The sequence below is a fragment of the Brassica napus genome, chromosome C1 (assembly GCF_020379485.1).
Source record: "Brassica napus cultivar Da-Ae chromosome C1, Da-Ae, whole genome shotgun sequence".
NCBI lineage: Eukaryota > Viridiplantae > Streptophyta > Magnoliopsida > Brassicales > Brassicaceae > Brassica > Brassica napus.
Window position 1 is genome coordinate 3523778 of NC_063444.1, and position 14272 is coordinate 3538049.

Consider the following 14272-nt stretch of genomic DNA (forward strand, 5'->3'; position numbering starts at 1 on the left):
CTGGTCTTTAATGGACATGGTTCCTAATGGATATGGTGATTCTTTGTCCACAAACAATAAATGGATATGTGCTAATGTACGGCTCTAATCAAATTACATTAAAATACTTTCTGACAAGAATAATGATCCTTTTTAGACAGGAATAATGATTCTTAAAAAAAAAGGAATAATGATTCTTTTTTAGACAAGAATAATCAAATTTAAACCAAATTCCACAATTCAATCTAAATTTGAGTTGATTTGTTTTTTAATGAGGTTTTATATGATTTTGAGGAATTACAGAGAATAAAATAATTTTTGTTAAACCACTCTAGAATATCATATAAAACCATGAGATTTGAGTTTTAATTTTTTTTAACCAAGAAACTCCACCCAAACACTCTAAAATCACTTTAAAACTTTAAAACTCCACGACTTAAAATACTTTGCAATAACAATGGATTTCAGAGTACCTTATAAAATGTCAAGTTCAATAACACTGGATTTTAAATGAGTTTTTAAAATTCATGTTTCAATAACAGTAAATTTGTCATTTTGACACAAATCACCTAAAACTTTCAATTCAATACATCCCCCTTAGTCTCACTCTATATACTTCTAATTAACAAAGTAGTAGAATTTAGCCAATTATTCTCCCCCTCTCGTAAATATTACTTTTAAAAAATATACTATTAAAATATAAATTTAAAATGAGTTAACTAACTATAAATAATACGGTAAAATATTATTGATCAACCAATTTTCAATAAAATTAAAATAATATTAAAAGTAGAAAAATTACATCGAACATATTTTAAAACATCTTATATAATGGAACAAAAAGAATGTTTCTTTTTTGGTTTGATGAAAAACTGCTTTAAAATATTTATATTTTTTCTAATATTTTCAGTTCATTTTGGTTTGTTATAAAACGATCTCAAATATATTCATCTATTTTAACTTTAAAATAAAGTAATTCTAAAATAGGTTAACTCTAAAGTAATGATATATTTTTATTTTTTATTTTGAAAAGGAATAATTTTAAAATATTCTTTCTATTTTACAACTAGTTCCTTTTGTTAAATTAATTTAATTACTTTTAACTTTTATAAGATTTTTATAAAATTATAACTTTGTTTAAACTAAAATTAAAAAGATTATTATGTAAATAAAAAATGTGATTCTATTTTTATAAAAAGTATATTTCTCTAAAAAGTATTTTTTAGTTATAAATAAAATTTAAAAGTTAAATGACTTTTTGAAAATAAAAAAGTATGATTTTAAAGTTAAAAATGCTATTTTAACTCTATAATTAGAAAAAGAAATAGCAATATGTTATACTAAGAAAAAAATAGAGATGAGTTGGAACATATTCTTCTCTATTATAATATTTAAAATTGAAAATATCAATGAGTTGAAAATGCTCTGATATATATATATATATATATATATATATATATAATTTTGGACTCTACTGGAAGTTATAATGGCTAAAATTTGTTTATAAATTCAAGGATGTGAATATGAATATTTAGAACTTTGGGATCAATTTGAAAGGAATAACAAATAGCGGGGATGATAAGAACATATACTCCATGATATTTTCAGTCTCATAAATATCTTTCATCTCCTCTCACACACACTCCACTAAAAAAGAAGATTACCAAAAATGATCCTGAGAAGCGCGTCGTCACTGGACCTTAACATACGCGCTGCCCAAAAATCCCCAGCTCCACGGTGTGCAAACGGAGCTCGCGTGGCAACGACGGCTCGTCCCGTCTCCGCTTCTCGCCGAGGATGTAAGTCGATGCCCAGAGCTTCTTCAGATGGAAACCTCCACGAGAAGAGAGCGATACAGAGCAGAGCCAAAACGCCCAGCGTCAACCACGACGACGCGTCGTCTTCCAGGGTCTTGGAGAGATCAAGGCTCCACCAAGGAGGTTCTAACGGTGGATTTGGCGGTAGAGGTGGAGACGGTGGAGACGGTGGTGCCGGAGGTCACGGCGGAGGGGGAGGTGGAGGTGGGAGCGTTGATGGTTACTACGAAGAGATGATACAGCGTTATCCTGGAGATGCTCTTCTTCTCGCTAACTACGCTCGTTTCCTCAAAGAGGTATACATACACATACACTTACAGGGACAAGATAAAGACAAAACTAAACTACATAGTGTAATGAGTTTAATTAACACTTGGACTTTGGTCTATATTATTTTTCGTCGATCTTTGTGCAAAATTTTGGGGTTTTAAGAGTCTTAACATTTTTACAAAATAAAAAATAAAAAAATTGTGTATTAATATTGTGCAGGTGAAGGGTGATGAGAGAAAAGCAGAGGAGTACTGTGAGAGAGCGATGTTGTCTGAGGATGGGAGAGATGGTGAGATGCTGTCTATGTATGGAGATTTAATATGGATAAATCATGGAGACGGTGCTCGTGCTCAGTCTTACTTTGATCAAGCTGTTCAATCTTCTCCTGATGACTGGTGAGTAGAAACATAACTATATTTGTTACAGTTCAGTATCTGCTTAGAACCCTGATGATTTACATGTAAGGAAAGTCTCTAACTTTGGATTTGGGTTTTCCTTAAGGTATATCCAAGACGCAAACCTCACAAGTTTTTAATCCATTTTTGGTAGATTGCTGAGTATTTGTTAGAACCAGTTTTATTGATTGTTTCAGAGGAATGGTTTTGTTGAAAGGGAATAGTAAGATAACATTTCACGTAAATGATTTTGTGGATCAAATGTGATTCGCTCTATATCCAACATTTGAAGAAGTTGATTGGTCACGTTATTGAAAATGACAGACATCTCATTCTCGATTTTTCCTATCTGCATCTCTGCATCTTCAATGTTTATGTGGTGTGGCAGTAGTTGATACATTACATCATCATCATAAATATAGATCTAATACATTTGATTAATTGTTTTATGGCAGTCATGTTCTTGCCTCATATGCTCGGTTTTTATGGGATACTGAAGAAGAAGGAGAAGAAGAGGAAGAGGAGGAAGAAAGTAAATATGAGAATGGTTTCTCTACCTATAACCCATCTGTGTCAGTCATGTCCTGACCCTTGGTACTGATCTTAAATAACAATTTGAAATCCGGTTTAATCATAAAATATCTTGTGCCATTGAGATAGATTGATGCTTATGTGTTGGAAAAGACGAACCAAGTATCAAAACTCCAAAGACGCATTATAGTGTGATATTTCAAAGAAGATAAAAGTGGTTTGTGTCCATAGGCTTAGAGCTAAAAAGGTGTGAATTGGGATTGGTCATGGGCTCTGGATAGAATCAATTATTGGTTGTCAAAAATAAAATCAATTATTGATCAATGGTTGCTAGAGACGTCTTTGTGTCGATGCATGCATGAAATGAACTTTTATCGTTGCAATTTGCAATAAGGAAATGAACCTTTTTGTGTTTATATCAAGAAATTATTTTTTCTTTATGCAAGAATGTTTACTAAAATTTTCTTTCTACACCTTCACGCATGTTGTTAGACTGTCAAAATCTATACTCCATGTTTACTATGTTAAAGATGATCCAACTATAACAAAGATAAAGAATACACTGAGCATACGAAGAAAATCTCCTGAATATTCACTTTTAGAAATCAAAACATCAAAAAGAAAAAGATCTTGACATCAAAATACAACATAAAATTTAAGCAAAAAAAAAAAAAACATAAAAGATTAAAAACATTACACCATCAAACATAGAAACATATAAAAAAGCAACACCCTTTAGAACCAAACACAATGATTCTTTTCACTCTTTTACCCATTTCTTCTCAAACAAGTTTTGGTCGAAGATATATATAACTATTACATGCTTTCTTTTCCTCTTGTCCTCCTTAATTAATGCAGAGCTCTTTATGCTCAACAGCAACCGCTTCAGATATCTCAATGGTCTCGGCTCTGTCTTCATCCACCCTTGGAGATACAACCTTATCCGCCGAGTCTTCTTCTCCATCAGCTTTGGGTGACGCAGTCACTTGTGTTACCTCTTCTATGGGAGTTGATGACTGGTTTTGGGTTTCTGCTTCTTTTTCAAGTTTCTTTCTTTCAGGTTTCACCTTTGCTGAGGTTGTGGCAACGGGGAGAGCTGTTTTCTGAGATGGCAATCTTGGAAGTGACTTGCGCAATGGTTGCTTCTTGGGATCAACTGTTGCCACAGTTCCCTTAGCAGCTGGGTGATCTCTAGAGGTTTTCTCATCTAGGCTCAACCTACCGATGCGAGGGGTTTGAGTTTCTTCAGAATCAGTCTTCTTTCTCCCGAGTTTCGGAGATTTGGGCCTTGTTGGTGGTATCTACAATAACAATGAGAATTAGTATTTGATTAAAAAAGTGAGAGATTATGGTTTGAGAAGAGAGGAGAAGTAGATACCTTCTTTAACTCTGTTTTAGGGGGCTGAGAAAAGCTAGGCATGGGTGTGGCTTTGAAGTTCAAGCTCTTCCTCAGCTTCCTAAGCTCAGCTTCTTCTGTTTCCTGTGAGCGAGCCACGAGTTTTTTGTTTTAACAAGAAGTAGGTCGAGAATATACTATGACAAAGAAGAGGGTTTAGAAGACAAACCTTGGACTTGGCTTGCATGTTGTTAATCTCCTCTTCTTTCGCATGAGTTTTTTCCTCAAGCTTAACATAGAACTGTGCACAAACGCAGAAACATGATTTGTTTTAAAACATGTTTGTGGAGATAGGACAAAGTATATTGAATCAGAAGTTCAAGCACACAAACCTCTCTTCTCTTCTCAGCCCGTTGGTCACATTTGAAACTGAATCCATAATTTGGAAGTGCACCAACTTTACGAGGTTTGCCATCGTCTGCCTTGGGGCTACTATGGAAACCAGAAAGTCAAAATCAACATAAATGCAGAATTGCCTCAAGCTTGCCACAAGAAAGAAGAGATGGTAAAGATAAAAGGTGAAAGAAAATACTTAGAAGACTGAGTATCATCTTCAGATGTCTCATGGGTTTGTTTCTTTTGAGGCTTTGGTTTCACCTTGTCCCTGTATCAAAGAGAGTAAGAAATCTCCAGGTTTCAACGATTGTTAAAAGGACAAAATGACTAAATGAGAAGACTTATAAGATATAACCAATGTATAATCTAATATATGGAAGTTATTGAACTCTAGCAAAAGTTCAAGTTTTATGGAAAGGAACTCTGATTTCAAAAATGAGGACTCAGTACCCGGTGGCGCTTTCAGCTGGTGCAGAGTCTTGCTTTCCATGCTGATATGAAGAAATCATCAGCTTGAAATAAGAACAAGGTCACACAAGAATATGCAAATAAACCTAGAAGCAAGAGATAAGTACCTCCGTGACGTGAGCCGCTCTGCCATTGAGTGATGTGCTTTTTAGAGACTTTGTTGTAGGTGCTTTAGGAGCAACAGAAGTTACAGAACCATTTGATGCTGCCACTTTAACAGTTGCATCTTTTTTCTCTTTCTTCTTTTTGATATGTACCGATGGAACACTCTTACCACCTGAGAGTTTCTCATGCTTAAGCTTCTTTTCGCCTTTAACATGCTCTTGATCTTCTACATTTACACCTTGTGTGACCTAAAATAGTAAAAGAGACAAAAACACAAATGTTAATCATAGCCATTTATCTAACGGACGAGTAGACAAACCATCCAAGAGTTACAAACCTCAGCTGCTGTCTCTTTGGGCTGTTCAACTGCATCCAAATTGGAACTATCTCCTGAATTCTCATTCTGACTATCCGAAGTAGTATCCAACGTCTCGCCAGAATCAACACCAACATCTTCCACTGCTACACCACCATTTGCAAGAGCAGAGTCCGTCCCATCAGCAGCCATGACACTTTCCGGATCCATAGTAAACTACAAAACAACAAAGATGGAGTTCACACTGATATAAGTGAAGAAGCAGAAAAGATTATGAACAGAAATATTAAGAAAATTTTACCTAAAAAAGCATTCACTTAAAATTAACACAAACTTGAAACCAGGCATTGTAATGTAAAACAATCAAAAGACAACAAACATGTTTCACCAAAATCAAATCAAAGTGCTTTTGTAGGGTTTATGAAGTGAAACAACACATATCAGTGACCAAGACTCAAGCTACAACATTTTAGAAGTGTTGAACATCAAAAGCACTCTTCTTGTCCAATACCCAAAGGCTTCAGCTACTCATAAGTAAATGGATTCGTACAAAACCAGGTCACCAGGTCGATCAAATTAAAGACAAAACCTACTCACTTAGCTTACTCATCCATAACTAACTGATCTACGTAAACAAATCAGAGAAACACAAATTTAATCTGGAATTTAAAAAAAAAAAAGCAAATCTAAATCTTGTGGTACTGAGCTCACTAGTGATGGCAGTTTCAACTTTGGATCTACCGACACTCTAAACCAAGCAATGAAAAACGAACAAAGTAGATAACTTTCCTCAGAAGTTCCGCCATTTTTTTCACAGCAACCAAACAAAGAAGAAACAAGAAGACAAGGCCAAAAGAAACAAACAAGCAAAAAAAAAAAACACGAAGACGCACATATTTACTCACCAAACGCAGTTACCAGAGCAAATCAAGCATCCATTAAAGGTGAAATCGAAGGAGAAGACTAAGGAAGACGAGGTTTCATAGTTTTGAGATTTCGATTTGTTCTTGAGTGCTTTTTTTTTTTTTTGTTGGTTTTGGGTTTTGTGAGGGATGGATTCTCTCTGTCTACTCAAGTTTTTTTTTGTTCTTGTCTTTTTTTTTTTTCTCTATGTGAATAGAGAAAAATGTCAAAACTCCCATTTAATATTTATTACAACGACTAATCTAATTACCACGTCATCGGTGAAATTACGGTTAATCGGCGGTTTATTTATATTTTAATCGTGGGACTGATGGGGAGAGTGGAGGTTTCGTGGAGCTAAATAGTATTTTCCTAATTTCCACTGTTAAAACTTAAAAATAATTTAAATATTTTTCTTTTTATATACTACAAGTCCTATATAACTAGAAGGCATGTATTACAGAAATCTCTCACAGGCCCATTTCCCCAGACGAGTGCACTCCTCAGATCTAGTTCGATCGCCTCCGCTCCCCACCTCAGCTCCTCCGTCCTGTAGCTCCGACATCCACCGCAACTACTTTCCGGCGTGAAGAATTCTGGGGCAATCGATTCCCCCTTTTATGGTGGTTCTTTGTACGGTGTAAAAATGAAATCTGGAAAGAAACCCATGGCAGATCTGGGAGCTTTGTTCGACGAAATCTTAATAAACTAAACATACCAGCTTCTTACCTAGACGCTGAGGACCGGAGGACAGTTTCCTCTCTCGTCAGTGAGACCTACCACACTCAGTCTCTACGGACACCTCGTCGTTACCTCACAGTGAGGATTCAACCCATCTCATTAAGCAGTGCAACCTACATCAACATGTCGAACCGGTATTCAAGATCCGAAAAAGGAAAATGGGTGCCTGAGGCATCTAGAACCCCAACACGGAAGCCCTCATCGCAAGGAAGAAGAGCCCCAATTCTACTCCCGTCAAGTGACAACTCGGAACTCATCGAAGACAACAAGCTCACTCTCTTAGGTCGGGTCACCAAACCATCGATCCAAAAACCTCAGTGGGTCCTGGACTGGCTAATCCAATTCTGGAACCTCGAAACCGCTGTCACAGGAAGAACTCTAGGACCAGACTTGTTCCAAGTCAAATTTGAGACAGAGGATGCCTTACTATCTGTAATGCGGCGAGCACCTTTCCACTACAAAAGGTGGATGATCATCCTACAACAATGGGAGCCAATCGTCTCAAACTCTTTCCCCAGGCGTACTCCATTCTGGATTAATATTCACGGCCTACCCCTCCACTTCTGGACCTTCCAGATCCTAGAAACTATTGGAAAAGCGCTTGGTGTCCACATGGATGAGGACATTCCCCAAGGCAGAGTTCGTGTGGATATTGATTGTCTAAAAAACCTGGAGATGCAACTTCCGGTCCAACTACAGTCTGGTGAAGTCTTCAATGTGGACTTGGAGTACGAAAATCTGCAGAAACATTGTTTCTACTGCTACTCTCTCTTCCATGAGGAGGATGACTGCCCTAGTAAACCAGTATCGACAAGAACATCTACCCACGAGTTGGGAATAAGCCAGCAGAATACACTGAGGAGCCTAGAGGATCACCGAAGACGTCAAGACTATCGACGAGCTCAGACAAGCCAAATGAGGAACTCGGGTTCTCTTCCTAGAGATGATCATGCGGTATCTCAAAGATCATCTACCTCTCGACCAAGTTATCCGGAAAGAAGACCTTACCATGACTATGCGCGACACCAACCAACTTATGACTCAAGAGCTGTAGGGAGAGCTCAGGACAGGAGGCCTACATTTGAGAGAAGAGAGATAAGAGACCGTTCATCCACCCATTCTTCGAGAGAATACCACCTTCATGGGGATCGTCCTCAATATTCTCAGTCCTCAAGGACCCCTCCCCCGAATCCAGCCAGGGAGCCTATGGAACTACCGGTTATTCCGGAACGTGGTGAGATTAACAGCCACTCCTCAGAGCGACGATCAGCGCTGGAGAGAATTGAGCGTCCCCATCAGGAACCCCAGAGGTCTGGTGGTCTCTCCACCTCATTGATAGCACGGCTGCAAGATGTTGAGGTCAACTATGAGCAAGGAGACCTTCGTAATAAACTTGAAGGAAGTGCTGGTAGCAAACATAACCAGTCACCGGCTAGGGATCACCCTGTGCCTGGTCAGAGAGTCCCTGCTGCACTGAGAATTGGCTCTCCTGCAGGCACTAAAACCAAAACTAATCAAGCATCCTCAAGTAAAAAGAAAGCTGCAAGCAAAGCATCGGCAAAGAAAGGAACCACTGCTAATCCAGCAGCTCAAGGGAAGAGAGCAACCAGAGCAAAAGTGAATAGAAGTCCTCTCCAAAGTACGCGCCTTTCGAATTAGATAACAGCTCGCTCCACTAATCCACCCCGCAAGAAATTATGTGTGGAAAAGAGTGGGAATGAAGACTTACCTGATCCTCAGGCGCAAGAACCCCCAACAATGGTGCAAGTCCCAGCAACAAGGAAGCGAAGGGCGGATTTTCGGTCCCCGCAAAACCCGATTCCTTAGCTCTAGCCTGTTGGAACTGTCAAGGTTTGGGAGGTGACTTGACAGTTCCAAGAATCCGGGAAATAAAAAAGACCCTAAACCCGGATATTCTCTTCCTAATGGAGACCAAAAATCAAGATGAGTTTGTGCTTTCTGAGCTCCAGAGTCTCCGATATGATCACCACATCACAGTCCCACCAATTGGCCTCAGCGGAGGCTTGGCACTCTTCAGGAAAGCAAACATTGACATCAGTATACTTGAAGCGACCCCACACTTCATTGACACCAAACTGAAGGTAAAAAATACTGAGTTTCATGTCACTTTTATATATGGGATGCCTCAACAGGAAAATAGAGCAGCGTTTTGGGAATCCATTTCCCAGCTTGGACGAGACAGAGATACTGCCTGGCTTCTTTCAGGGGACTTTAATGACATCTTAGACAATGTGGAGAAGGTCGGGGGACCAGAGAGATGTGAGGGTTCCTTTATCCCATTTCGAAGCTTTGTGTCGGAAAATGGCCTGTGGGATGTGAAGCATGTAGGAAACCCCCTTTCGTGGAGGGGACAACGATGTACTCACTTCATCCGAGCCAGGTTGGACCGTGCATTAGCAAACTGTGCTTGGTTTGATATGTTCTCTGCTGGCCGCTGTGATTACTTCCGTTTTGAGGGTTCTGACCATAGACCTCTGGTGACCTACTTGGATTCATCTAAGCCTAAGAGGAGGCGCTTGTTCAGGTACGACCGAAGCATCAAGGATATGCCAGAGGCACGCAAAGTGATAGAAGAAGCCTGGAGGAAAGAGGTACTTGAGCAGGTGGAAAATAAGATAAAGCGTTGCCGTGAGGAACTAATCAAATGGTTTAAAACCAAGAAGGAGAATAGTGCAAAAGCTATTATTGATCTCCAGTCTAGATTGGAGGAGCATCTTTCCTGTGGAGACCCATCCCCGGAAATCATCAGGGAGCTCTCCCTAGCCCTCAGCAAAGCATACAAGGAGGAGGAATTGTATTGGCGTCAAAGAAGTAGGGTGCAATGGTTACAAAGAGGAGACAGGAACAGCGCCTACTTCCATGCTGTAACTAAACGAAGGAGATCCTATAATCGCCTAACCACCATTGAAGATGAAGCCGACATACCTTTTCATGAGGAGACTGAGATCGGTAAAGTCTTTGAAGACTACTATACCGAACTCTTTACATCTAATGGCGCTGGTGGTCTGGGAGCTGTTGAAGAAGCCATCTCAAGGCGTATTTCCCCGGAGACCAATCAAATACTCACGGCGATCCCAACGGATACGGAGATTCTCTGCGCAGTGAAGCAAATCAACACTGATAAGGCGCCAGGGCCAGACGGTTTCTCTGCAGGGTTCTATCATTCCTTTTGGGAAGTGATAGGGGAGGACATTTGTAGGGAGGTGCGGGACTTTTTCCTGACTGGAAAAATGGATCCAAAAATCAATGAAACCCATATTTGTTTACTCCCTAAGGTCTCTGGTGCAAAGAGCCCCTCAGAGTTCCGTCCCATAGCGCTCTGCAATGTGCGCTACAAGATCATAGCAAAGATACTAACCCTTCGTCTCCAGAAGTTCCTTGATCACATCGTGTCCAAACAGCAATCAGCTTTTGTCCCGGGACGTGCTATTACGGACAACATCCTTATCACTCACGAGAACCTGCACTATCTAAAGGTTTCTGAAGCCTCAAGGAGATGCTCCATGGTGATCAAAACCGACATGAGCAAAGCGTACGATAGAATTGAGTGGAATTTCCTAGCCAAAGTCCTCAGCCAGCTAGGCTTTGACTCGGTGTGGGTGAATTGGGTGATGGAATGTGTCTCCACTGTTTAGTATGCATACCTCATCAATGGTGCGCCGTTTGGTAAAGTTCAACCAAACAGAGGGCTACGGCAAGGAGACCCGCTGTCCCCGTACCTGTTCATTCTGTGTGCTGAGGTACTCACGGGACTGTGCCTGAAGGAACAACAAAATGGGCGACTGAAGGGACTACAAGTGGCTCGAAGAAGCCCTTTCATCAACCATTTATTGTTCGCGGATGATACAGTCTTTTTCAGTAGTACCAATGTGAAGAGCTGTACCTCTCTAATGAGGATTCTGAAGAGATACGAGAACTGCTCAGGGCAGTGCATAAACCTGAACAAGTCAACAATATCCTTCTCCTCGAAAACGCCAGAGTCGATCATGCGTAGAGTTAAAACCTTTATTGGCATAGAGAAGGAAGGTGGCATGGGCAAATACCTAGGGCTACCTGAGAATTTTGGACGCAAGAAGGGGGATGTTTTTACAGGACTGGTGGACAAGATAAGCCAACGCTCCCAAGCATGGCCGACGAAGTTCCTATCGGGTGCGGGAAAGCATGTGATGCTGTAAACAGTCCTATCAACTCTCCCCAACTTCTCCATGCAAAGCTTCAAAATCCCCAAGTCAGTCTGTAAGCGCATCTAATCAATCTTGACAAGATTTTGGTGGGATAGTGCACCTGATAAACGTAAGATGGCGTGGGTTTCATGGGATCGAATGGCAACGCCAAAATGTGTGGGGGGCCTAGGCTTTAAGAATATTGAATCGTTCAATGATGTCCTCCTAGATAAATTGGGATGGCGCATCATGAACAACCCCGAAGCTTTACTCTCCCAAGTGCTGAAAGGAAAGTATTTCTCAGAATGCTCCTTTATGGAGAGCACCCCTAAACAGGCGGCGTCACATGGTTGGACAGGGATAATGGCAGGGAAAGAGGTTCTTGAGAAGGGGTTGGGCTGCTTGGTAGGAGATGGAGCTAGTATCAACGTTTGGTCTAGCCCTTGGCTCTCCACTTCAAAACCGCTGACGCCCATTGGACCTCCAACAAGGACAAACCAGCACCTTAAAGTCCAAGACTTGCTATTACCGGAATCGAATGAATGGAATTTACCTTTGGTGCGGTTCCATTTACCTCATTATGAGGAAGTTATCAGGCAGCTAATCCCCAGTTCCAAAAAACCTCCTGATAAACTGGTGTGGTTAGGAGAGAGCAAAGGTAACTATACCACCAAGTCTGGCTATAGGATGACCAATCTAATAGAACATCAACCGAACCCGATTGGGTTTGATTGGATCAAACATGTCTGGAAACTAGACGCCCCAGGAAAGATCCAACATTTCATTTGGAGAGCTGTGAGCAGTGCCCTACCTGTCGCGGAGCTTCTGATCAGACGTGGAGTGGAAGTTGCTCCTGCATGTAAGGTTTGTGGGATGCTGGAAACTGTTAAACATGTTCTCATGCACTGTCCTTTTGCTCAACGAACATGGGAGCTCGCTCCAATCTTTCTCCCTGGCTCCCAAGCTCAGGCCTTCCCTTTGGGCACATTACAACACCTATTGTCCCTTATCCCCAAGGTCCTAAATCTCCCGCCGTCAGGTCTGTGTTGTTCTCCCCTGTCCCCTTGGATCATTTGGAACCTTTGGACAGCAAGGAACAAGAGATTGTTTGATGAAAAGCTGTACACAGCGGAGGAGACTCTCTCCAAAGCAGTTCGAGATGCTAAAGAATGGGAAGCTGCTAAGACAAAACCAGAAACATTTGAACTCCCATTGCGAAGCAATGCAGAAAAGATTGTGACTGAGGTTCCGACATGTTCGGTAGATGGGGCTTGGAATGTTGAGACTAAATGTGCTGGTTTTGGTTGGTTTATACAGGATAAGAAGACCCATTTGGAGATCCAAGGCGCGGAGTCGCGCAGCTGTGTCGGCTCAGCACTAATAGCGGAGGCTCTAGCCATTCGGAAGGCGATGCAGGAAGCTTCAAAAGAGGGGTTATCAAGGCTCCAGATTCTATCGGACTCAAGCGTCCTCATTTCTGCTCTACGATCAGGGTCGGTGTTGAACGAGATAGCGGGACTTCTATGCGATATTAGTCACCTCATTCCTCTCTTCACATCTCTATCTTTTGTTTTAATTCCGCGCTCCGCAAACTTTGTAGCGGATAACCTTGCAAAAAATGCTCTCGCTTCTCTTATGTTGCAAAACAATATGTAAGTTTTTATTAGTTGAATGAAATGTTGTTGACCAAAAAAAAAAAGAAGGCATGTATTACAAAAAAAAAAAACTAGGAGGCATGTGCAACTTGGGGAGAAAAAAACAAACCATACGCGACTGAAACACTCTTTTTCTATTTGAAGCCATTTGAGTTAAATTTTGGTCTGTCTAAAACTATATATCAAGATAGTGGAAAATCAGTAAAAGATATAAATATATATATATATATATATATATACTAGTTTTTTTTAAAATGAATCTTTAATTTTGAATTGAATGGGTACAATGTAGCTAATATTTGTAGTTTTCAAAGAAAATGTATGGAATCAGGTGAATAATAGATGGTAAAATCACAAGATCCTCAGGATGTTAAACTATTTAGCTTACTCTTTGAGTCTTTTCACACATCTTTTCATAGAGTAATATTACAGTTTTGGGTAAAGTCCACTAATTGAATTTAGATGCGATATTTTAAAAACATATTGTTGAGGTAGATGGACTTCTAACCTAAAACCAATTGGTGATAAGTGGAGTGGCTCATCTATCTTATATATTACTAAAGATCTCTTCCAACTACCGATGTGGAACATTTGTCCCTAATACGCCTCTTCGAGATGATAGTTCTTTAAGAGCCAATTTCGGAATGTTTGGGCAAGGATCGAGGGCCAACTTTAGGCCGGATCGATGTGGATCGGGTTGGACTGCGTGGATTGGGCTTGGGCCGGGTCGATGTGGATCGGGTTGGACTGCGTGGATCGGGCTCTGATACCATGTTAAGCTAGATGGGCTTCCAACCTAAAACCAATTGGTGATAAGTGGAATGACTCATCTATCTTATATACTACTAAAGATCCATTCCAACTACGGATGTGGGACCTTTGTCCCTAATACATATGAGAAGTTTAGGATTTAAGAACTAAAAGGCAGAAGTGGTTGTCCAAAAATAGAAGAAAACATTGTGGGAAACAAGTCCAAATTAAACATATGCTAATAGAAAAAGAAACCCGGATTTTAAGGGGGTTTTGGATATGGTTAGGTTACTTTTTACATATTGGTTTACATACAAATGAGAAAGACGTGACCTTCTCCAACATCCATTGGTGTTAACAAATAACTTCACATTTTCTTAATCAAACAGTTTTAACTTTTCGTTAATTATTATACATATTTCAATC

At 40.1% G+C, this 14272-nt stretch overlaps 2 protein-coding genes across 6 annotated transcripts; one reads left to right on the forward strand and one right to left on the reverse strand.

Annotated features, from left to right (window-relative positions):
• The first annotated feature begins 1579 nt into the window (after nt 1-1579).
• On the forward strand, nt 1580-3432 carry BNAC01G06160D. Its single transcript, XM_013841505.3, has 3 exons — nt 1580-2092; nt 2286-2461; nt 2917-3432. Exons 1-3 carry the CDS (start codon nt 1649-1651, stop codon nt 3047-3049), a joined length of 753 nt encoding a protein of 250 aa, XP_013696959.1. The 5' UTR covers nt 1580-1648; the 3' UTR covers nt 3050-3432.
• A 129-nt stretch (nt 3433-3561) lies between these two features.
• Nucleotides 3562-6732, reverse strand: LOC106401069 (protein WVD2-like 5). 5 transcript variants are annotated; one of them, XM_048745231.1, is made up of 9 exons: nt 6507-6732; nt 5635-5829; nt 5300-5545; nt 5175-5215; nt 4921-4992; nt 4721-4817; nt 4558-4629; nt 4371-4472; nt 3562-4293 (listed from the first exon to the last, which is right to left on the reverse strand). In XM_048745231.1, the coding sequence occupies exons 2-9, from the start codon at nt 5821-5823 to the stop codon at nt 3838-3840; spliced, it is 1275 nt and encodes a 424-aa protein (XP_048601188.1). In that variant the 5' UTR covers nt 5824-5829; nt 6507-6732; the 3' UTR covers nt 3562-3837. The 5 variants fall into 5 exon arrangements, with proteins under 5 accessions (XP_048601188.1, XP_013696955.2, XP_048601187.1 ...); XM_013841501.3 differs by having other exon boundaries at nt 4721-4820; XM_048745230.1 differs by having other exon boundaries at nt 4721-4820; nt 6532-6711.
• Nucleotides 6733-14272: the final 7540 nt, after the last annotated feature.